The 26,385-nt window shown below is 36.2% G+C and overlaps 2 protein-coding genes across 4 annotated transcripts in view; both read right to left on the reverse strand.

Annotated features, from left to right (window-relative positions):
• The window catches only part of LOC306848491 (MAP kinase-activated protein kinase 2-like), a 458,467-nt gene that overhangs the window by 304,529 nt on the left and 127,553 nt on the right, over positions 1-26,385 (reverse strand). The gene's annotated exons all lie outside the window — the stretch shown is intronic.
• The window catches only part of LOC306848271 (membrane-associated guanylate kinase, WW and PDZ domain-containing protein 3-like), a gene marked incomplete at both ends in the record, with an annotated part of 60,999 nt that overhangs the window by 33,568 nt on the left and 1,046 nt on the right, over positions 1-26,385 (reverse strand). The window contains 2 exons of the mRNA XM_079382727.1: positions 6,808-6,924; positions 10,539-10,828. Of these exons, the coding sequence (XP_079238853.1) occupies positions 6,808-6,924; positions 10,539-10,828 (407 nt within the window). The remainder of the gene's footprint in view (positions 1-6,807; positions 6,925-10,538; positions 10,829-26,385) is intronic.

Genomic DNA, 26,385 nt, shown 5'->3' on the forward strand with positions numbered 1-26,385 from the left:
GCAGAAGTCTTCCTTCTACATTAGTACAGGGCTATTCAGCAGGGCGTACTGATACAGCTTGTTTCCACTGTGGTGGAGAACCACAAACTATCCTCAAGGAACACACAAAAAACAAACTAATGACAAATACATGATGCCAAAGGGAAAATGATGCAACTTCAATCAATCCTTCACGCATCGGTTTAACAGCATTGATATATAACAGAGTTTTAAAGTAATTTATACTTTTCAAAATGCAATCAAACCAGCTGATTTGGAAAGTTCACTGAACGTCATACAAAAGCAGAGTAATCTGAGCAGCATGCAATCTATTCTCTAAAGAGACCCCCTCTGTACTTACCCATTATAAAAGCCATTTAATTTGATTCTATTGCATGAATAATTGATAAACGGCCGACCGTTTCTTAATTCCTTTAAGAGGTTTAATCCTTTCTGTCCTGCGCTCCTCTTTAGCAGTGGACCATGTGAACTCTCTCCCAGCCCGCTGGCCCAGTCGATGACTATTGTTCAGTGCCTTTGGTTTAATTGAACGGCAGCTATATTTGTTTTATTCTAATGTGCCCTCATTTGGAATCAATACAAAATGACTTTAATATCTGAAAATACATCCTAAAAAACTATATAATCTGTTGTGGTAGGAATCAGATGGATATATAGTAAGAATAAATTTACTCTGCTAAAAATTGATATTAAAACCTGCTTGTATGCATACTGCTGACCTCTTTATAAACTTTAAATGATGAATGATGGGATAAAGAGCATTACACACTCCAAACAAGCCAGAAAATACAATCAAAAAGTGAATTAAATAATATATATCAAATGAAATATAAACATGAAATTAAGATGCTTCCTGCAGATTTAAGTATTCCACTAGATAGACTGTATTTTGAATGCATTACCACAACATATTTGCACATTGTCCTCCTGCCTACAGCTATATGAGACAACCCTTATGTAATAATGTCTGATACAGTCATACACTGTCTAATACAGTCATTATATTGCAGTCATTTGACTAGACACACACTTGTGCTCTTAGTGAGTTGCCTTGCTGTAAGCAACAGTCACGTTTACTGTTGTTAAGAGCATTTTCATGCACTATAATGCAGTAATTTCAATGGGAATCCATGCAAATGGGAATTTCTTATGGGTATGAAAGACGTCCAAAAGCAGATTTCACAACGGGTTCAAGTTGGTCACACAAATTTGCCACACTGACCAAAAGAAAGAGCTGTGTGATAATGAACAATGGATTTTTTGCCTGTGAAATTTTGCCTAAATGTGAATACACTTTTTGCCAACATCCTAACTTACATAGAACCTCAAAAGTTGATGTTAGCATGTTGCCAAGCGTGTGATTCTACTTAACACAAAAATATATCACACAACTATTGAGCAACAGTTTATATTTAATTAGATAAAACTATTTTTTAATACTTTTTGGTATTGAATGAATTATATTTTGGCAGCGGCTATTCAAAAGAAGCTATATGCTATTTACACCCTAGTAAAAAAGTAGTATAATTAAAATACATTTATTTCAGACTAAGTATAGTTGAAATCTATTAACATATTTACTGACAGATAACTCGAGACTTACTGATATAAACATTCAAATTAAACTTTATTTGGCATACTACTTGTGCACAATGCACATTTCTTATTATTAAGTCTAAAATGTGTTTTAATGTCAGTTTTGATGAGGATTGTATGATCTTTAAATATTTTGCATTTAAAGACCGATATTATTAAAGTGTACCTGAAGTATTTGCAATAGTTCCACTTTAGCACAATCAAATTTACTAAGTATAATTTATTGGACTTCAGCACTACTCCCGCACAATTAAAGTGCATTAAGTACAAAATTAGTTGTTCCAATTTATCAGACTTTAAATATACCAGTTTAGTATACTAAAAGTACAATTGCAGGGCATTTGATTAAGTACATAAATATGAAAACGTAATTGTAGTATACTTAGCATGAAATAAATGTATTTCAAATACATTTAAGCATATTTATTTTTCAGTAGGTCAATGACTGTAAATAGTGCTGGATACCATGTGCAACATATGTAAACAGATACAAATAGCATTTACACTAAGTGCAAATACTGATAGATGATATTCATACAAAATGTAAATAGAAATCATATGCTGTTTGCATTAAGGCCAAATTATCTGAGCAAGGAATATAAAGATAATGAAAATAGCCTTCGGTTGACAATTTGCACAGTGTAAATAGACACTGTCTTATTTTTTTATTGTCCCCCATTTTGAACATTTTGGGATTGCCTTCTTTCTGTAAAGTATCTATTTAATACAGCCTTTGATTTTTGGCCACTCACACAGTGCAGTGGCTATAAGATGGCACAAACTAAATATGTTGACCACAATATAACATCAAAAATCAAAATAAGGATTTAACATTTTTCATTTTTGTCAGCAGATTCAAGGTCAGTCTTTGACTCTGGCTATTTGCATTGATTTATTTATTTCATTTTTGACCTTAGATCAAGGCGTGATGATTTATGCATTCACGTCGCCCCAATTACCGTCAACATTACTGCTGCATATATTGGACAGGTAAAGTAAGACTACCAAGCTGGAGGCATCCAGACGGTTTACTCTGCTATTTTCCATCTCTGTCGGATGAAACTAGAGCTCTCAGCCAGAAGCCTCGGCAGGCCTTCCTGTCCACTCTGCTTAGCCAAACTAAAGCCCCTTCAGGCTGAGTGATCTACACTACAGTGAAGGAATAATTCACCCCGAAATGCAAATTCGGTTATCATCTATCATGTTGTTCCAAACCTGTATGACTTTCTTTCTCGAGTGAACAAAATGTTTCCATACAATAAAAGTGGATGGGGACAAGGGACAGCCATCACTCACTTTAATTCTATGGAAAAGAGCAGCTTGGACATTCTGCTAGATAACAAGTATAATACCAAAGCATTTGGTACATGTGTCTGAATGAAGCATTCAAGATACTGATAGAGCTGGACTCAGAGTATAAGAAACATATAAAAAAGCCAAAATGGTGTGAAAAGATATGAAAAGAAACTGCTGACAAAATGTAAATGTTCCTATAAATGTATACAACACCTGCCAGGCAGCACTGCATTACAATAGCTCTGCTATTATTACTAACAGTACAACTCTTTTATAGTCATTACGCCAAAATATATTCACTATATCACTAAGAATGAAATGTGTATTATCAATTGACTTGCACTGAAGGAGTAACACAACAATATAATATTCATTTTAAAGTAATGTTATCCAACGCTCATGATCACAAAGCAAAGCACTGAGAGCCAGTTATGTGTAGCCTACAGATTTTCATACATGTATTAGTAATTGTATGATGCAACTTAATCAACACTTACACCATAAAAGGCAATATATGAATGAGGAAACAAACCACTTTGAAAAATGAATACAAAAAATCAGCAGAAATAGGAAGACGGCTACTCACTGCAAGGGCGGTCTTGTTTAAAGGACTTTGATAAGTTCTCTGCATGCAATAACAGACATCATGGTCACTTTCCTCTGAACAAATCTCTGTCCTTCAAAGCTTTGACTGCCTTGTGATGATTATTCATAATCTGAACTCAGTTCACTATCATAATAGAATCAGCTTTTTCAAATGCAATCTGTCAGTCTGGCAAATTAAGCTGTGAAATCAGTCTTAATGTGATAATCAGATACAGTATCTTGAATACACCATCAAAGAGTGGTAAAGTAACATCTCCAATTATCATTTTGCCCAAATATTGCATGATATTGCAACATAGAGTATTATCTGCAAGTTCAAACACAATGGATGACTGCAAATTAAAGTGCACAGTGGCTAAAACTATTATCACACATGAGCAGCTGAAACATCTGCAAACATTCCTGTTCGTACAATCCGCTTTTGTTCTTCAGGACTAACTGTAGCATTTTTAGGTGAGGACACAATTGGGAATTAAAAGTAGCTAGCTGCAGGGATCCTTCCTGCTTCAGCAGACTGAGATGAAGAGGAAGACTAACCAGAACAGTGTGTTTTGTGTGTTCAGTGTTCTGTGTAAGTATTTGAATAATGAATGTTTGAGGGTGTCCATGTGTTGTGGAAGAGCCAAAGACAAGCTCAAAGGCATGCCTGTAGTTATTGTTTGTGTGTTTGTGTGTGTGCGCGCGTCTCTCAGCAAGCAGAATGGCACATGGCGGGCAGCATCGAGCTCGGCATGACCTACTTCACCATAAATCAGAGATTACCCCACTCAAGTCTACGCAACATTTCAAACACACTCCCACACATGCTCAAACACATGTGCAGAGCCAGACGCCATCAAGTCCTCTGGGTGAACTATGAGAACTGGCTGAAAACTTTTCAAACAATGTCTGAGGAAGGAACAGTGAAAGAGAAAAACTGAGCGCCAGCCTCACCAGGAAGTTCCTGAAGTGGCCACAAAAGTTTCACAATGAATTCAAAGTCCCCTTAAGGCTATTCAGTTCACTCGGAGGCCATCTTGGTAACACTCCAGACAACTACGTTCAATGTAAATAATAGAAATCTCCAAAACTGTTGTCAAAATTCAAGATTGATTGACAGCTTCTATAGCTCAAATCACACTATAACACTTTCATTTTTAGGGTTATCATGCACATTTTAGAGTAAGCATACTGAATCAAAAATGTTGACTGGCTCTTTTAACTGAAAGGCAGGACTTATACACCTATGATTTCCCCCTCTTTATTTGTCTCTGGTATTAATTCCGCTGTAAAAACTAGCAGAACTTCATCTACTTAACAAAAGCTTATGATTTTGATGGAGGTTAATCCAAATCTGCACAAAGATTAAAACGGGAAAGAAATGACTCAAAATATAATTAGGATTTTAAACCTCAGGATAAAGGGCAGAGAAAAAAGAAGCAACAGGGAGTTGAGCAGAACAGAGGGTGTGAAAGAGAGACGACTGATAGAAACAAGAGTGGAGAGCAAAGTGAAAAGCATGGAAATTTTAAGAGGCCGTCTTCAATGGTTTTCTCTCACAGAGCGTCAAAGATATGTATTCAAAACACTACTGCTCATATTAAAGGATTGTGTAAAGTATTCAAACTTATTCAAGCATTTCTTTGCATTCCACTTGAAAAATAACAGCATGTTGGGTTTGAGGATGAGGATGCCATGTAAATGACAGAAAAAATGGTTCATTTGGTAACTATCTTCACCTTTCCCTTCTCTATCTCTCTTTTGTTCTCTCGCATCCTGCCTTTCCTGTAGCAGTGAAACCAGTTGGAGCTGTCAACACCTGCTTTCTATTAAATGGATCACACCTCAATTAACACTTCATCAGAAAAACTGCAGTACCTTGAGCTTGATCAGTCTGCGTGCAAGATGTTAAGTGCTGTTGCATGAAATAACAAGCTCATTTTCTAGTAGTGTATTGGGTTGTTTAAACTTGCGTGTGTATGTGTGTTTAACCAAAGAAAAGAAAAATTACAAATGAATCAATGCAATGGGATTAAATGAAGCAAATGGAGACTATTGCTTTGGTTTTCCATTCTCAGACTCAGAAAAAATAGATCTTAACATATAAAATACTATAAAGCATTTCTTCAAATTCTTCTAAAACCATACTTTGTTTGTTTAAGCATTCACACACAGCAACAGGGGCCTGTACCATGATGGTAGATGAACAAATTCAGAGTTATAGGATAAGTTTTGAGTTGACAAATCCAAACCACTCCAATCTGGCTTTGTCGGTACCATGAAGCTGATCATCAACTTTCTCTGTCAACTCAGGCTTAATCCTGAGTTAATGGAGCGCGTGCACATGAATGTGTGACATCAGCGGCGAACAGCCAATCACACCACAGCGCAAGTGTGATTTACTTCTCGCGAGAGCCAGCGAGATTCAGAACTATTTTGTTAAAGGTTAAGAGATTAAAGAATATGAGGAATTTAAACGCATTTCCACTGAAGTACTTGTCCATGAAAGAGGACAAATAAAGGAAATTATCTTGCTCTATAAGTGCAGTCACAAGTTAAACTTGTGAAGTTAGTTTATATAGTTGATAATATATAGTGATAGAGCCTCAAACATGTAAGGTCACATTTTAAAGCATTATCTATTGATTCTACCACTTATTTATATTACATATGATCTGTATATATTAATATTTATTTAAAATGAATGCTTTATAATAATTGTTAAACTAAAGGTGCTTGTGTGTAATGGAGTAATAATAATATAAATCTTATAATAATTATATAAATCATACGTAAATTGTAATTATCAGTGAAGCCAGACAATTTTGTTGTATCTTTTTTACGGTACTTCATAGTGACCTTTAATTTGTAGAAAGAGAAACTGGGGGAGTGACTTTTTTTGTGTCATACATGTGTCACTTTGCTCACATCTGATTGGTCCAATTTCAGTTTGCAATCTCTAACTCAGAACATAACCTGCCCCAGAGCAGGTTAGCCGTGGAGTGTAAGTTACTATGGCAATGAACTCAGCTAAAAGCCAAGCCACTTTCATGGTATCTAAAACCCAGGATTGGTGCAAACTAAACTGAAACTTACCTGGCTAGCCAGCTAATCCGGCTTCATGGTACAGGCCCCAGATCATCCAATAATGGGAGTTTGGGGCGGGGCTATCTGTTTTCTGACCAATGACAGAAGAGTGTTTGGACACCTGTCTGTAATGCTAGTGAAACTACACACTTCTCATTGAAACTAAACATAAATTAGACCTCTATATAGGTTTTTTAAGCTTTAAAAAGGCAACTTTTGAACTGTATTTTCTGGGGTACTCACAGGGCACGGCTCTCAAGTAGAGGTTTTCTCGGATCACCTGCTGGAGTTGACTGTCCACTGAACCCGGTGTGAAACATTTGCTCAGATATAACCTTAGATCCTTGCATAGAGTTGAGCCTGGAAAAAGGACAGAAAAAGAATTAGAAAGGGAAAGATTGACAAGTGAACAAACAGAGATGTTCTGATTTAACGCATACAGTAAGAATATCCCATACATTAACATTTACAAATGAGACAATGTGCTTACCCAACCTAAAATCTGCAATTCAAAAAAACTGAAGAGCTTGCGAAAATAAACCCACACACAGATAAATTCTGCCCAGTCCCTGGAGGCAGTATTGATTAACTTTTGTAGATATTAGAGGTGTTTCTAATCAATCAAATGAAGCCAGGGTTGTTTTACCTTCCGGCCAGAACTGCAAAGAAATGCTATCGAAGACTAGAATTAATTCACATGTTTATGGTCAGTATAATGCCGTATTACGCTATGTAGAAACACATTTGGGTTATAATGAAAAGTGTGTGCCATACAGAGATGTTCTTCCACACACACACATACACAGCCTTAGATTAAAGTGAAAAATGTCACACACACAGTCTTGGCACGGCTACCCAGTGCTCCACTCAACATGGCTGATCTCTTTATTTCATCTGCTGTGGTTTATGGTCTCTGATGACAGGCCACTTGGCTATTATAGATGAACAGAGTGCCTCTCGAACCCATCAAAATGACAGACCCACCCCCACTCCACCTCTCTTAGTAATAAAACACAGCTCACAGTTCTCATAAAGGAACATAAGCCCTGAAACCACATGAGCGCACACATGCACACGGCATATAGGTATGAAATGACCGCTATGATATACTGGAAGGACGCTACTGCTGGCCTGCTGCTCTCTCTGAACTCTACTTAATTCAGCCAAATTAGTGTGGATGGCATCCAGTCAGGGATCTACACAAAGTACGTCAACACGTACATGAATGGTACCTCAAATCATGTAGCTTGTTACATTTCTAAATATTAAGAAGATTTCTGACTACTGAAACATACAACAAGCAAAAAATACAAGAATCACATAGCAATGCACCAAACACTACTTAGAACACCTTAGCAACTACATAGCAATGATCTGGCAACAACCCACAACACACTACCAACCCCCAACTGCATAAAAACATTATAGGGATAGTTCACCCAAAAATTTTAATTCTGTCATTAATTAGGCCTACTCACCCTTACGTTGTTCCAAACCCGTAAGACCTTCGTTCAACTTCCGAACACAAATTAAAATATTTTTGATGAGATCTGAGAGCTTTCTGACCCAAACAGCAACACAACTACCACGTTCAAGGCCCAGAAACGTAGTAAGGACAACAGACTTGACACAGAAGAAAAAAAATTGTTGAATATTTTTTTTTGTTTTTTGGCACACAAAAAGCATTCTTGTTGCTTTATAAAATTACGGTTGAACCACTGAAGTCACATGAACTATTTTAACAATGTCCTTACTACCTTTCTGGGTCTTGAATGTGGTAGTTGTGTTGCTCTCTATGGATGGAAAGCTTTCAGATTTCATCAAAAATATCTTAATTTGGGTTCCGGAGATGAACAAAGATCTTACGGGTTAGGAACAACATGAGGGTGAGTAATTAATGACAGAATTTCCATTTTTGGGTAAACTATCCCTTTAAACACCACTCATAACACCTCAACAACTGCAGGTAAATTATCTGGCAACCATTCAGAATGCACTAGAAATGCTTAAGTAATCACAAGAAGGTCCTAGCAACCACATAGCAACACATTAAACACCACTCATTACACCTCAGCAACAAGCAATAACCTGGCAACCTCCTAGACCTAGAACCTACCTTAAACAACCAAAACAAACCATATCCAAGCAACCACACAGAAACACATAAAACATTTTATCAAAAACACCATATAAGCCATCAAGAAACCACATAGCAACTTGTCAAAAATACTAGAAAGCTTAAAGCAACCACCAAAAAATACTGTTAAAACGCATTAAAATGCCACTCAGAACAGCTCAGCAGCCATAATGCAATTATCTGGCAACCAGGGATGCATTTCCCAAAAGCATCGTTAACTATGTTCGTAAATTCCATTGAACTCTACTGATAAAGACAGAACCTGCAACCATAGTTGCTTTTGGGAAACGCTCCCCAGAACACATCACACAATCACGGTGGCAAATCTTGCACAGGCAAGCATCACTCAAATTTTATTCTTCAAATATAACATTTAGTTTAATAATTTATCATCCAGTAGCAATTCAATAAATTGCAAAAGTGCAAAATCAACATGAAATATTGGAAATGAAACAGGACTAAATGAAGCAAATCCCCAGCCGTTCACTATGATAAATTCCACTGTTTGAAAGACAGAGTTGCTTTTATAAAGACTTGGATGTATTTCAGCAGGGACAGTACATATTGATCTTTTTTTAAAATAGAAGTGCCAGAATTAGAACAAAGCTCCTCTTCTCTGTGGCCACTGCGTTTATATAGGATACACAGGCAGATCAAAGGACGATATTAATAACAGAACAGGATGAGTAAGTCTGTATTTCTAGGTCTATGAGATATTCTCATCAGCTAATGCAACATACAACAGTGAATTATAACCTTACTGACAAATCTCAGTTTAATACTCTGCAGTTAGTAGTTGGAGGTGTTAGAGGTGTGAGAACAGCAGAGAGAGAGAGAGAAGAGGGGGATGCAGAGGACTTAGGTTGCTCATCATTCTAATAGAGGACGGAGGAAGTCATGGTCAGGTGTGATAAAGTGGTTCACAAGAAAAAAAAAATCATCATGCCATGACACCTTGTGATAAATATCAGCGCCCCCTACAGGTGACATACGACCCATGTGACATCAATACCACAAATTCCTGCAACAAGGGACCAAACTCTTTATATGAACAGTTGACAAAGATGGATTTGGTCATACTGTTATGATATTAAGAACCCTTGATATAGAGGTATAGTTAGAAGGACTAACATCTAACACAATTTTTTTTTATAAATTTACACTACTGTTCATAATTTTGGGGTCAGTACGATTTTGGAATGTTTTTTAAATAAATCTTGTTTAATAAATCTCTCACCAAGGCTGCTTTCGTTTCATCAAAAACTCGTGTTCATATTATTAACTAAAACTGATACTATTAAAACGTATTTTCCTTCATTGAAATACAGCTGAATGAAAAGTTTCAGTTGATGTACAAAAATGAGTAAAACTGAAACTGAAATTAAATTAAAGCTAATAATAAAACAACGCTCATAAAAATGACAAAAGCACATAACAAAATTACTAAAATGTAAACTAAATAAATAATTTATAATAATTAAATTCTACTAAAATAAATACAGTAAAAACAGTAATATTCTAAAATATAATTTATTGATTTGCTGCTCGTTTCTAATTATTATCAATGTTGAAAACAGTTGTGCTGCTTAACATTTTTATGGACACCATGAATAAGGATTTTTTTAAAGAACAGAAAGTTCAAAAGAGCAGCATTTATATGAAATAGTAACCTTTTGTAACACTCTAAATGTCTTTACTGTCACTTTTGATCAATTTAATGTGTCCTTGTTAAATAATTAACAAAGGATCACTAACAGCGATAAGAAACACCACTGGAGGAAACAAAAAAATATTTAGAGAACAAAAATCCATGTTCAATGTACAGTACCAACCGTACCTGGAGACACTGTCTTGATGCGGATTGGATGGGGGCAGGAGTTTAAGAGCCCACGCACATCTCCTAAAGTCAGGCCCAAAACAGGAGTTCCACCGATTTCTAAGATGATATCGCCAACTGTGATCCCTCCCCCTGGTGCTGCGGTGACGAATGGGAACTCTCCATAATCAGCCCCGCCTCCGATGGCAATTCTCAACTCTCCAGAGCTGCCCACCAGCGGTACGAAGATCTCCTGCACTTTAGAGCGCCAGTGCAGCTTCTTTACTGCAACCTTAGACATGGCCAACGAACTGCCAGAGAAACACAGAGAGAGGGGATATAGACACAGATTAAATTCATGTCAGTAGGGACTAAACATAGAACATCTAATGCAAAACATTCAGTGTACTGGTATGTTCAGTGCTTTTACATGTTGTAAATATGGAAGACTGTCATATGGGTTTTAAAAGACGAAGTAATCACTGAATATTCATTTTTGCATGAGCTATTTCTTTCTTAAATCTGGCAGAGATGGAGCAGACAGATCAGAGAGGGCAGGAGGTCAATATGTGCCTAAACAACAAGAGTGTGCCCTCGTTTCTATGTGTGCTGTAAGGAGCCTCCAGACAAATCAACAGATGCGGTCTCAGTGGGAGGCACAATGAACACAAACCTGCTTCATGGAAACAGGTGGAGGACCTCTTCAAGGCAAACATGACACTTGAAGCAACTCCTCAACAAAACAGCTACTATGGCCCAAAAAAATGATTACACTCAAAGCATGCTTAAAAATGTATGTATATTAGATGCCATTGTATGAGATAACAAATAATCAAACTGTGATATATTTGAAAGAAAGATTTCACAATTCTGACTTTTTTTCTTGCAATTCCAAATTTTTATATTAATTTATATTTTGTGATTCTGACTTTCTGATTTTTCTTAGAATTCCCAGTTTAGATTTTTTTTTTTCTCAGAATTTGACTTTTATACCTCGCAACTGCAAATTATAATCTCACATTTGTGAGTTAACATCTAACAAATTACTTTTTTTAGTGCATTATATCTTGCAGTTCTTTTTTCTCAGAATTAAGGTACAATTACCTGTATTTTTTATATACTGTAAAACAAGCTTCCACTCATTAAAGCATCCGTTAAATGAATAAACATTAACGCAAATGTAAATTTAAGACAAAATGTTTAAACATTTGTGGATAACTCCATGATTAAACCACACCTAAATGAATTTCAAGAGAACTGACTTCATACATTTACTAAAATAACCTTAATACCAGTTGACTAAAAGTCATTGCAAAAACTGCTTTGAAAAGATTCTCAGAATCACTTCTGAGAAAATCTCTGGCAGCATTTGTGCGCAGATGCCTCTTTATTTGATATCGTATTATCTAATGCAATAAAATGAATACATTTTTAGTGTGGCTTAAGTGCCTAAATACTATTTTGGGCCACTTTACAGTGTTTTTTCGAAAAAATCCTCCAAAACTGTCCTACTGGGACCCGGGCTCTGTGATATTAGGCTGCATATACAAAATTACTATTGCATAACGTAAACACAAAGATTACTGAAATGATGATTTACAGCTGTATTATAATGATACAGCTTTGTCTGTTCTTCATGTAAACTCTTCATGCAATGTAGCATTTATTAAACTTCTCACGCAATAATATAATTAAAATTAATTACCACTTGCAAACTGAAAAGTTAAATTAGCTGTGTGGTTTTTGTAAATAGTAAAATATGCTTTTAAATATGTGTAGCATGGTAATGCCATGGTATTCCTTGAACCAAATAGTTCAATTTAAAAAAAAAAAAGAATACACAGTAAAAATATTTCAGAATTGTAAATAAAACAGATTCGAGTATGTTTTACAGGAAAAAGCTGTTTAATTTTTTCATGTTTAATTCATTGTGTTTTTTTGTAAATGTTTGGAAAATTTACTAGCCGTTTCAGTTAAATAATTTTCACTTTATACAGATGAGAACAATCTATTTATAGAGTACACATAGGCCCAAAAACAAATTAACCTTAAAATTAATGTTCAGAGGAAAAAAAAAATTCACTTGGCAATATTTATCAAATTCAATGGCGTTTCAGCTTTCTTTAGTAAAATTTGAGCGGACAGATCCTCTGATGTAAAAGTGACAGACCATAATTTGAAGAGACTACAATTTTTAAGTCTCAGAGCTTTAACATGCAGAGATGCCCCACTAAGTGACAGTTGGCCAGGCTCGCGCGAGGGGCAGGTGCAGTCTGAGCGAGAGTGCCTTGAGACATGACAGTATTGGAGCAGCGCTGTCATTCCCTCGCCGGCCCCGTCCAATCTCTTACTCGGGAGCAACTTTAAAGCAGCAGTGATGTGTAGATGTCCGGCGAGAAACAGATAGGGGAAAGAGAGAGATAATCAGAGAGGGAGATCAAGACAGGACAGATGGCGAGGGAGCGTGAGGTGCTGACAGAATGAAGGAATGAACGTAAGAGGAGGGCGAGGAGTCGGGTCACGCAGGAAAACAACGAGGTAGGTTAGTTAGAGGACTGATGCCAGATAGAGCAGGAGATAGCGGGAGACAAGAGAGGATAAGGATTAGATAAAATGGGGGAAAATATGTCTGTGACAGCCAAAGAGGATAAAGCAGATCAAGCGGTCAATATGGAAAAAAGAGCAAGACTACTGCCTTACAAATATTTGCCATGGACACCATCAATCAGCCAAAACTACTACAGTAATTGTTACTCTTTCAATGTCATCACAACAATATAGCTTCAATAGAGTGTTTGAAGGAGATATTATTATATTACAGATCATAGGTTTAATGATTTGGCATTATGTTTTCACTTGGTGGATTATAAAATTGTTGAAAAAAATGTGTTAACAAATTAGCAACCACCTAATGACCAAGGAACTACCTAGCAACCACCTAGCAATGCCTTAGCAATGCCTTTAGCAACACCATAGCAACTAATTAACCACACAGAACACCCTAGAAACCATCTACCAACCATCCACAACACCCAAGAAACGGCCTAGAAATGCCCTAGCAACCAAGTACCCAAACAGAATCTTCTAGCTATATACTGGCAACAGTTAACCACATAGAACACCATAGAAACCATATAGCAACCACCTATGACAACATAGAAACCACCTAATGCTGTAGATACCAAGTAACCATTTGGCAACCACCCAGCAATGCCCTACCAAACCAATCATCCATCTAGCTAGCATCCAGAAGGCCGTAGCAACCATTTAGCAATGCCCTAGCAACTAAGCCCCTTGTAGTGGGATAAGTACCGGTAGACACAATTAACCTGTATAACTGTTTACTTGTCTGCAGTGAGCTATAGGTTTGATTATTTGATTGTTTTTTGCGATTTTGACACTAGTGACAAGAATTATAAAATGTCTATGATATCAAACATTTGATATCATAAAGACCTTATTTAAAGCAAAAATAACTATATTGTGATCTATATCGTTACCGTGAAATAAAATTACTCATATCGTGATATAAGATTTTGGTCATATCGACCACCCCTACACAAAAAACTCTAGCAACAACACGGCAACCACTTAACCACACAGAACACCCTAGAAACCATCTACTATCCACCCATAGTTTTAGATTCTGACCAAACATGGTGTAACAAGCATGACCTGAGGGTAAATGAGTAGTTTTGGCACAAAAGATATAAAATTGTGACATTTCTGCTTATAACTTCTGACCAATTTGGCAAAAAATAAGATTTGGTCTCGTTAGATGGCATACCAAATTAAACTGCTCTCATAGCCTGGTTTAGCTGGTCAGCAAGTTGGTCTTCTCAGCTAAAAAATGCCCAAACCCCCTCTAAAACAGTGCTGTTACGTAAAACTCAAACTAAAAGCATTAAAAATAGTTTTCAATAATTGCAATAAAGCTGAAATAAAATAAAATATAAAGGTGAAAAACCTCAAATTAGAAATGTTGAAACACTAACTGAAAAGCTAATTGACAAACACACCTAACAAAAGCACTAAAATTAAAATGTAAATTGAAAATATAACAATAAAAGATCATTCAAAATATCAATAAATATTATAACAGTATATACATAATACCACTGCTCTAAAACCAGCCAACAGACCAATCTGACTAGTCTTGGACTTTTTTGTCCGTCTTTTAAGATTATTCAGGTTTTTAAATTCTATAAAATGCTAAAAAGTGCCCTGTGGATAAAAAAAAAAACATTGTTGGTCTGTTTTTACAACCATAAAACATGATTTATAGTAAAGCAGCACATGAGTTAGCTTCCAGCACCATCTTCTACTTTCCTCTTAATTGTCTCTCTTATGTTATTACCACCGGGGGGTCTGAGAAAGATCAATATACTCTAATTGGTGATCGATACAATCCTAACCAGGGGTCAGACAGAGGAGCAGTCAACCTGACTGCAGCACAGTAGTAACCATGGTTATGGTGTCCGAACGTCCCCTCAGGCTGTCCTGCCCACCAGGCTTAATGAGGCTAATTAAACAGCCTGAGGAGCATCTGAGGAGATATGACTAATTGTTTCCAGTTGAGCGATTGGCCGATCGGTCATTTATCCAGCCCCACCCCCAGAGATCCGGCAGCTGATAGGAGGAGTCTTTTTTATATCAGCTACGGAGACAGAGATAAACTGAGCCAGGCTCCACGCAGGCTGCCATTGGCACAGGAAGAAGAGTCGTGGATATGACCTTGGAGCAGGAGAGCTCAGGTGTCCACGGATAGAGGGGAGGGATAACACTAAAATACACTCTCTTCCAGTGGATAAAGAACTTTAGAAAACACGTCAAGAAAATTAGAAGTGATAAATTATATTTAGCCAGGACAACCTATTAAACAGACTGTAATTCAGTCCCTCACAGCCTCATTTTCATGTGTAGAAATGAATGTAGAATTAAATATAACATCTAAATAGACTAAGGTCTATGGGTAGGGTTGAGCAATTTGTTATGTGAGCTGAAACACATATATGTTGCTATGTCATGATGCATGTATACAGATACACACACACACACACACACACACTGTATCCCGTTTCCTCTTTTCTGTTCTTTCTCTGTCCAGCTGTGTGACCTTCTGTTTAGACAATAACTGTGCATGGTTTTTGCACATAGATAGATAGATAGATAGATAGATAGATAGATAGATAGATAGATAGATAGATAGATAGATAGATAGATAGATAGATAGATAGATAGATAGATAGATAGATAGATAGATAGGCTATCAGCCCAATGCTGTCCATCTATTTGTTGTATATGTAGCAAGATCAAGCAAATCTATTCCTCGTTACACACTCAAATGTCTAGAGGTGTCTTTGTGTGAGACAAAGCGTCAAGTCTGGTTGGTTTGAGACGTCTCGTGCTGTCAGACACACACACACAGAGCGGAGGTTCTGGTTATATAGCTACACATCTTCACGCTCTAGACTGTCAACCTTGCTCAGCGGCATTAGTTGCATCTATATTCAAAGGTTGAATCTCTGTGTCTCTGGAGATGAAAAGCCTTCTTGTCATTGCTACAAATATAAAGAGCATTTTGATCTTTCTCTAGGAAACAAATACATTTGATGCATACATGTGTACATTCATTTTCATTCAATTCTGATTATTTGTCATTACTGATAGTGACAAATTTACTTGCGTCACCCAATCTTACAATTACAAACAACATGATTATAATTATTATTAGCTTAGATGTTCTATACTTCCCATTTAGCAGATTTTCTGCTTTGAAAAAGCTGTTTTGTTACATCAATTTCAACCGGATGAACTAGAAACGCTGGTGGCTCTATGAAGATACTGCATATTTTACATGTAGTGAAAATGCTGACCCTTAAGGTCAAGAAAGAGCTGACCACCCCATATCCGTTTTCGCATCCACCCCTCTGTTCTGCTAGGATGGCTCACCACTGAAATTCCATACAGTCCCGGAGCAAAACAATCTTCCGCCATTGTTGTTTTCTCTCTAAATATATCTGTTTCCTCATAAGACCTATTTTTGGATCAATCTTTATTCCAGGTACACCCATGGCATCTCATTCATGCAACACGAATAACTAATGCTAGTCTATACATTGCGTGTGCCAACAAAACTAGTATAGAGTCATGTGAAGGGGTGCTGTGTGTCTGCTCGTGGTCAGAATGTGGAACAATGGATGTTCATCTCTGTATTCATTATCATAGCCGACCTTACCCTGGGCCACTGCTGAATTCATTATCACTGGAAGTGTTTAAGTGTCACATTGTAGGTGTTCACAGAAAAGCATCCTTGGAATGCAGGCTTTTCTAGAAGGAAATCATTAAACAAATAGTTCACCCAATTATGAAAATTTGCTTAAAATTAACATTCAAGATGTAGATGAGCTTGTTTCTTCATCAGAACAGATTTTGAGAAATTTAGTATTACATCACTTGCTCAGCAATGGGTCCTATGCAGTGAATGGGTGCCGTCAGAATGAGACTTCAAACAGCTAATAAAAACACCACAATAATCCAAAAATTATCCACACGACTCCAGTCCATATGTTTTGTAAACTGAAAAGCAGCATGTTTGTAAGAAACAAATCCATAATTAAGATGTTTTTAACTTCAAGCTCTTACCTCAGGCTAAGGATCTAGTCGTACACTCTTTGTGATATACCATAGAAGAACCTTTTTAATGTTCAATTATGTTTAAATAACCTTTTTAAGCTTTTTAAACCGTTTAAATGGTTCCATAAAGAACCTTGATCGCTTGAAGAAAATTTCTGTTTCACAAAAGGTTCTTTGTGGCAAAAGAAGGCTCTTCAGATTAAAAAGGTAAGAAAGAGATGGTTCTTTAAAGAACCTTTGACTGAATGGTTCTTTGTGGAACCAAAAATGGTTATTCTATGGCATCACTGTGAAAAACCTTTTAAGCACCTTGTCAGACCAACAAAATTACGGCAAATGTTGTCCCAACTAGTCAAACACAGATGTCTGAACAAAGAATTTCAGATTGTTTAAATGTTAAGGCTTTGTGAGTTCCCAGCATGCATTGCAGCATGAATAAATTATGCAGTTACTGTTATAGGATTATTGTTTTGCTGTTTGCTGACTTCATTTAAACTGTTTTGTTGTTGTTTTATCATTATTGTTAGTTATTTGTTGTACTGTGATGTAAAGCGCTCATTTGTTGATTGCCACCGTTCTTGAGGTTTGTGTGTCTAGTTTTGAGGCCTAGAGTATGTTCAACTAGTTATGTCCATTTCGTGGATATCTTAGTCGTGTAAGTTATCTTACAAACAAAGACAATGTCGTTTTCTTATTAGACTAAGTTATCTATTAAGGTTTGTCATTCATAAAGAAACATGCATTTGATAGTGTGGTGGCTTTTTACACATTCTTTTTTTCTTCCAGGAAACCAAAAAAATTAATTACCTCAATGATGTTATTGCTGTTTCAGTTGCTGTGACAATTTTTCTATTAGCAAAATAAGACAATCAGCATTGCATGAACAAACAAATTTACATCGGCTCAACAAAGTATCTTTACTGAGCAGAACTCAAAATCTATTGTTGAGAGAACTCCAAAGTCTTACTGCATCAAGCTGCCTTATTTTTTTATGTTTGCTCAACTATTTATTTTTTACAGTATGGGTTAGATGGAAACAGCAAGCCATTTCAAGGCACTTTCATTATTATGAACACCCAAAGGACACAGGGAGATAAATAATAAAGATGAGTAACTTCTTTAGGCCAGTGAAGATAAACAGGGGCTCCAGGCTTGTGACACTAATTAGAAGGTGACTAAAGCAATAAAGAGATTTATCAGTTCAGACGCTGCTCAGAGAGAACGAGAAAAACTGAGATAAAACAGCAACGATTCATAACATTTAATGATAATATAATCATAAAACTTGAGGCTAGTTCTACTTGAGGCTTGAGTAATACTGCAGTGAACCTGCACTGAAAGCTGTCAAAAATAGGAATTAATGATGGACATGAATCACATGACAGACATGATTATTTTCTACTGCTTTTTGCAGTAAAATATTGTTCAAAATGATTCATTTGTTAAATGTCTCGTTATGTTTGATCAGTTATACATACTGTATGTTTAATTTTATGTTTTTTTAGTGTCACAAGTAGTAGGTTGGTGTTCTGAACATGTTTATCAGCCATTTTTTATTTAAAGGTCATTAATTATAAATATCAAGTCATCATCTGACCTTCTATGTACTTGTATTATTATAGCTGTATATTTTGGTATAAACATTATTTCAGTTAACGAAAGGGTCAATACTGTTCCACAAATCTTGGAGTCACCGCCTACAATAAACTGTAGTCTCAACTGAGACGTGCCCCAATTTTGAAAGTAAAGAGAAGAGAGTAAACAAAATGACTCAATTACAAGAGTGTCTAATTGAATCCCACAGTCAATCAATCAAAGAGAGCCAAGAATGTTTGAAAATGAGAGACAAACAGACAGCAACTGAGACAGAATGAAGATATATTACATTATGAAAGCATTAAATTCTAAAGAACATAAATGGTGTTTATCAAAGAAGAATTTCATGATGATATATTGCATAGCAATAAAACTATCCACCAAGACAGAAGACAAGAACACATCTCTGTGTCAGCAACAAACCACAGGAGGTAAAACAGTAAGTTATCTGCCGCATGACATCTATCTTAACAGAAATAAACAAGAGCTGTTGGTGAATACTGCACCTGTATGATCTGATTAATCTTATAAACATGCAGTGACAGCCTCTGCTCAACAATCTAGAACATTTATTCCAGTCAAAGTTGGAAAAGCACCTCATTTGTATGAGAAAAACCTTGCTCGGTGTGAAATACACATCTGTGTTTGGGTGCATGGATTGTAATGCAGGCTGGGGACCAAAGTGAGGAAGACAAAGGAAACAAATCTTTGCATTTCACCTTGCAGGTTTTCTCCTTTACAAAGTCTGTGATGAATCAGTTTACCTTGGTAAGCATGACAATTCTGCACAATGACTAAGAGGGGTTTTTACGTTCCTTCACAGAATCCTGCGAGACCAGAAAAGTCCAAAAAGCTTTGATTCGTTTCTTGATATCTTATTTTACAAGGGTCCAGAAATCTTTAATACATGACCGCTCAAATTTACACAATAACTTACCCTTGTGAAAAGAAATACATTGTAGCACACTGGAAATAATATGCTTATATAAATAATATACTTATAATTTATGAGTTTATCTCCCCTAAAAGTGTAAACAATGAGCCTTTCAAGCACCATCAAAACATATACTATGGTCTGCTCGCCCAAATGTAATATACAACATATACTGCACTAAATCAAAAGTGATATACCTATATATGTTTCCTATAAGGTATAGGTTAGGATGTCATGCCAGCTTACAGTAAGTCAGTTTGTGAAATTTTATCCCTGCTTACTGAAAAGTGGAAGCGTTTAGGAACAGCAGCAAATCAGCCAAGAAGTGTAAGACCACGTAAAGTCACAGAGCAGGTCACCCTAATGCTGAGGCACATGGTGCATAAAAGTCACCAACGCTTTGCTTATTCCATAACTGAAGACTTCCAAACATCCATTATATATTGAAGACTTCCACCACATTAATATCAGCACAAAAAATGTGCGGTGGGAGCTTTGTGAATGGGTTTCCATGGCTAAGCAGCTGTATGCAAGCCTCAGATCACCAAGCACAATGCCAAGAGTTGGATGAAGTGGTAAAAGCACACCACCACTAAACTCTGGAGCAGTGGAAACCTGTTCTGTGGAGTTACAAATAATGAAGGAAGCATATTGCTACGGGACTGTTTTTTGGGGACAAACTCCATATTAAAGTCTAGAATGCAATGTCAGACCCTGTTGGTGTAAATGTCCTATTTGTCTATATAGTGTAGGCACATATATTACATTTGTGTATGGACAGATCCGTCAGTATTTCCAACTCAACCAATAGTGAGAGTTTGGGGCTTGGCTACTGTAGCAGGATGAGCCAGACGCAGTTCAGCCAGTGCGGGATCATGGCTGATGCATTACATGGGAATAGAAATCCAGATTCAGTTACAGAAGAGTAAGTCAAAATTCAAAGACTTGCTAAAATATGCAGAGTAAAATAAGGGTAAATATTGGCAGTGCTTTTACAAGATGGAGGAATGTGATTGAATGTTTGGGTTTCATTTGAGATGACAAACTTGCAAAGTTTTTTCTTAAGAAAAGAAGTGAGCTAAACTCAGGTAAGCTTTACTGTCAAGCCACAGATAAAATAGTAAGAATAACTGTAAGGGGTTGATAAGTGTAGGGTGCATCTGCAAAGGTTGTTTGAAAACATGCTTTATATTTGTAATTCTGCTAAGTGACACTAGCAAGAAAGAGCATACTTCCTTTAACTAATTGTGTGCCACATATTGCTTTGTAAAGATTTTACAATCTCATTTTAAGGGTCTTAAAGCTACAACAGCAAAAATAGCACATTTATGGGCAGATAGTCATTAAAAAGTTTTCAAATGTTTTTCCTTGACGTTTTAGTAAAACGTCTATTTTAACTAACATGTGGACCCCAGGGAAAATGTAAAATGGTAAAATCAGTTAAAGGTCCACTGTCAGTGATCTTATGTAGCATCATGAAAAATCATGTTTTTAACCACTGTTGTTCTAGTCGCAGTCACTGATGATAAGGGCTGGGAAGTAACGGAGAAACTATAATGGTATTACATATTTAAAATATAAAATATGAATAATTGTATTCAGTTACAATTAAAATCACTGTTAATCAGATTACAGTTGCATTCAAAAAGTAGCCTATTTAGATTTCTGAATGAATTACTTCGAATTTTTCACTTACCACAGTAATTTCAATTCACTTCAAAATACATAGCACAGGCGATCGTATAACTAAGAAGAATAAATTAGGCTTTGGCATTACTTTAATAACTTGCATTAGAGCAGTTATGTCACCCCTTCCCTGTCCTAACCTGTATTTGACTGCTCTGACCCTACTTTTACATCACCCTCCACGGAGAGACTTGCTGGAGGCCAGCCACCCGTGCATCTTAAATTACAAACAACCTCCAAACGAACCTGAGCATCCACAGACTGCTGGAGAACGTCTGGATAGTAACACATCTTGCATCTAATCACTCTCCCGCACCCTCAGACACGGACTGCATTAAACTCTGTGATGCTCAATCCTGCCTAAATCTGGGCCACTAGTGTTGCAGACACATGGACAGCCATGACAGATTTAAAAATAAAAGATTAAATGTGAGTGGGCTGAAAAACACACGCCAAACATTCCCAAAACACAGCCTACACACACACATACACACAACCACATTAGACGTAATACCCATGAAGCTCAATGCAATCAGGGTAGGAAATAAATGTGCTACTATAAATTTAATAAGGGTACATAAAATCATTTACATTACCGTTAAAAAGTTTGTCATTGGTAAGATTTTTTTATGTTTTTGAGTCTCTTACACTCACCAAGACTGCATTTATTTGATTAAAAAAATTATAATTAAAAAAGGTAATATTGTGAAATATTATAATTTAAAATAGCAGTTATCTATTTATTTAGACTAAATACTTCCAAGGACCTGAAGAAGGCTGTTTTTTGCAGAAACGCGTAGATCTACTTTTACCCATTTTGTAATGATTTAAGCCCAGTACATTAAATGCTTGAGTGCCTTGGAAGTATTTCATCTATATAATTAGATTTTTTTACCTCCACCACATCCAATGGGCACCAGTGGCTTTATAATGACACCCATGTAGCACTCTCTGCTTCAGTTTTTTGTAGCTTTTATCTATTTTATATATTTTAAAATGTAATTATTCCTGTGATGGCAAAACAGTGTCACATGATCACTTGATACTAATATGATTTGGTGCACGAAAAAAATTATTATTATTAATGTTGAAAAAGTTGAATTTTTTCAGTGTTCTTTAATGAAAAGAACATTCAAGAACAGCATTTATTTGAAACAGAACACTATAAATGCCTTTACTGTAAATTTGGTCAATTTATTGCATCCTTGCTCTATAAAATAATTATTTAAAATAAAAATATTTACTTTTTTTTTATTAAATATTAAAAAAATCATCTTTACACTGTCAAAAGAGCTGACAAAGAACTGTCGTTTCTTTACAAAAATGATCTGTCCTAAAAATGGATGGAAAAATACAGCAAAGTACTTCAAAGATTCAGTCATAGATCAAAAGTGACGATGCGAAACGACATGCCTGAAAGCTTTTAACTGTGTTTTTTCTTTGTCGAAAAGCTATTGTCAGCTATTGTCAGAGATAAAACATAATTTTCTCTGCATGATGTGCAAAGACCCAAAACAAAAGTATGACGGAGCAAAACGCTTGTGTGGGAGTGGTGATTGTCTATAGAGATAGAGCGAGAGAAAAACCAAGATGTTGACATAACATAAGGGAGATGAAAAATGTCTAGGTCTAGGTATATTGTGACATGACTAAAGACTAGACGATGACAATGACATGATATTGGAGAAAATAAAGCCATCACGAATCATAAATCCTGAGTTGTGTGTAGAAGTAACAGAAGACTGAGTTTGTATAGAAGAAAGGTCAAAGGAGAAACCGACAGAGGGATAGAAAGAGACGGAAAGACAGGCTTGGCCTCAGAGAGTCCCAGCATGCTCGAGTAGGTCACAGTGCAGTAACCCAAGTGGGAACGATTGTGCTGAATCAGATGCCATCGCTGAAGGTGACCGTCCATCGCTCCCCTCTGAGCCCTCTCTCCCCACCAGCCTCCTTTTCTCTCCGTTCGCCCCACCTCCTCATTCTCCTTCAGTCCCTTACCCCTCTGTTTCTCCCTCCTCAACCATGTCTTCTCCTGCTCACTGATATTGATCCCTGCAGCCCTCCCTCTCGCCTCCTCAGTGCAGCCTACAGCTCAAGGCTGTGTGCGGTAATCTTGTAACAATTTTACAGCGACACGCTTATGCCCTATACCTGCTATCAATATCCACATAACGGGGACCGATCCATCACTGTTCAGATTTATATTTGTGTTGTTCCAAGCAACAGACATGTCAAGGTCCATTTGGTCAGGATAATGAAGCGAGAGGAACTATGGTCCAAGTATTGACTCTTAGGTTAAATAGTGGGACGATAAAGAACAATACAATCTCAATTGCTCCACACTTCACTGACCCAAGTCAAGATATAAGTGTTCAAACAGTGCGGTTCATTGATTGGTGTGTTTTGATAGTTTTACAATACTTTTTTTCCCTTAGGGGTAAGGGGTTTTTATCTTGTGCCATTATTTTATCAGAGTGTCCTTGTTGACAAAGGCTATTTACACTAACTCCACCCACCAACGTGTGATTGGGCCAGTCAACACTAAAGATGATAGCCTAGCAGCTACAGTGGCGTAGATGGTAAAGTGTGTAATGTGATCTTTCTTGACGTGATAGACCTGTGTTCAAATCCGCCTTTTGCCAAACTCACTCTTTTGCCTTTTTATGTCTCATATCACATCGGAAATGCATTTATTTACAATAAAAATGAAGCAAATAATCGAAAAGCTGAAAATAAAGTATCGGGTAGGGTTAGGGTAGGAGGGCTTTATTGTCCTAATAAAGTGGCATCCATTTAATCATTTGAATTAAAATTATAATTTGCACTCAATACATTATTATTACATTTTATTACTGTTTTATAATGTACTACAATGCCGAGGTGCAGAGAATTGTCACTTCTTGCAATAAGTAGCAGAAATAGCAGAAAATCCTGCTATTTTTACATAGTGTAAATATAATCCATTGCTATTTGCATTCAGTGTAAATACCATCATTGGCTAACAAAATATGCTATATTAACTTGGTGTACATAGCCTCTATCGCCATTTATATGTAGTGTAAATAGCTGCTGCCTTATTTTATATGGTTAAAGGCACAGTGTGCCCAAAATATGAATATTTTGCCATCATAGACTCCCTCATGTTGATCCAAGCAGTATTTTTCATTTTTAAAGTCATTATGAACCAGTTGGGACAATATATATGAGTGTCCATGGAAAAATGGAAAAATACTTTAAAATTCTAGTGCCAAGTGCTTATAAATGTACTCTTTCTATTAATGTTGGTTTCATATGGTTTTGAAAACCTTTATACCACGTTCAAGAAAAGTTTACATTTATAAAAAAAAGTAAAAAGTAATAACGGTAACACTTTACAATAAGGTTCATTAGAGAACATTAATAAATGCAGTTAACTAATCTTAAAGTTAATTTCAGCATTTACTACGTCATTATTAAAATCACAAGCTGTTTGTTAACATTAGTTAATGCACTGTGAACTAACATTAACACACAATGAACGTCTGTATTTTTATTAACTAACATTAACAAAGATTAATAAATAGTGCAATAAATGTATTGTTCATTGTTCCTTCATGTTAGTTATACATGAATTAATGTTAACAAATGATACCTTATTGTAAAGCGTTATCATAATAACATATTTTTTACACCTTGAATACATGTCAGTATACACATTAATTTTATTGTATTAATATTATTAGTTCTATTAATTTTAACTATTATATTATTTTTTAAATGTGATCCAAATATAAAATAAAATAAAATGTAAAAATACAAAAAAAAAAAACTATTAGCAGTCCTCTCTATAAAATAATTTCCTGTTTTGTTTTTGTTTGTTTGCTTTTGTTATTGTTGTTCACACCACATGACTATTTTTCTAAGAAATAATAAAAGATATACAGCCTCTGGATACTGCATGTTTTAGTTTTGGAAAAGAGCAGAATAAACACTCTTCGAAGTATCTCCATCTGTGTTTTATGGAAGAAAGGAAGACAAATAATAACACAAGGGTTAGAACATGGTGACAGAATTTTCATTTCTGGATACTGGTTCAAAATCAATTATCCTTCAGAAATTGCTAGTAAATTTCACAATTAATTACAAAGAAGCAGCATTTTTGAAATAGTATTTTCTTGTAATACAAATATGAATATGAAAATGTACTCAAATAATCTTTGTTTTATTTACATCTTCAACACATCACTTCTTTTGCGAATGACCTTCACAGTTTCTCACATAATGTGACTCATGTCGATTCCATTACACATCTGAGACTGAATAAACTGAAACAGATTAGCAGATTGTGATGGTACTGCAATGCAAACAGTGAGCTCAAAGAAGCAGAATTGTCTTGCAGTGCTGTCCGACACAGCAAGGGTACACTGCAGCATCCTCACATCTCTCTCTCCTTCAACCACACCTTCTACACATCCTCTTGAATATGCATGAAGGGAGGCGTGGACTGTGCATATAATCACACAATTAACAACCGTGCACAGTACATGCTCTGCACAGAGGATCAGAATCATCTCATTAGCAGACGCTCAGCTATCAGATGAACTCAAATGAAGCAACATTCAGACAGCCTCAATAAGACGATTATAAGTAATTGGCCAGAAATTGGATTGGTAAATTAGCTGAAATTGAGAAGGTGAGGGAAGTCTAGCATTTGTACACACACAACCATATATTCACAGTGTTTTTTTTTTTAGTGTTTCTCAGGGGTTCGGGAATATTGCAATTGTTGCTTTCTTCAGACTTCTGTCTCTTTCTCCCTCTATCTTTCTCATATTAATGAATGATTCATAACTGTTGGATAACCTTGACTGCTCCCTGAGCCTTCAGCAATGCACTGTTGTGAAGTCTGGGTCACAACATTCATTATTTCAGTAGCACATCAGGAGAGACACCCACACACACACCTCAGCAACTCAGCATCTCTCTGCCTGTTTCTTGACACGTACACCAGTCACATACAAATGACTGTGTTTCAAA

Source organism: Barbus barbus, assembly GCF_936440315.1.
Source record: "Barbus barbus genome assembly, chromosome: 28".
NCBI classification, from domain to species: Eukaryota; Metazoa; Chordata; class Actinopteri; order Cypriniformes; family Cyprinidae; genus Barbus; species Barbus barbus.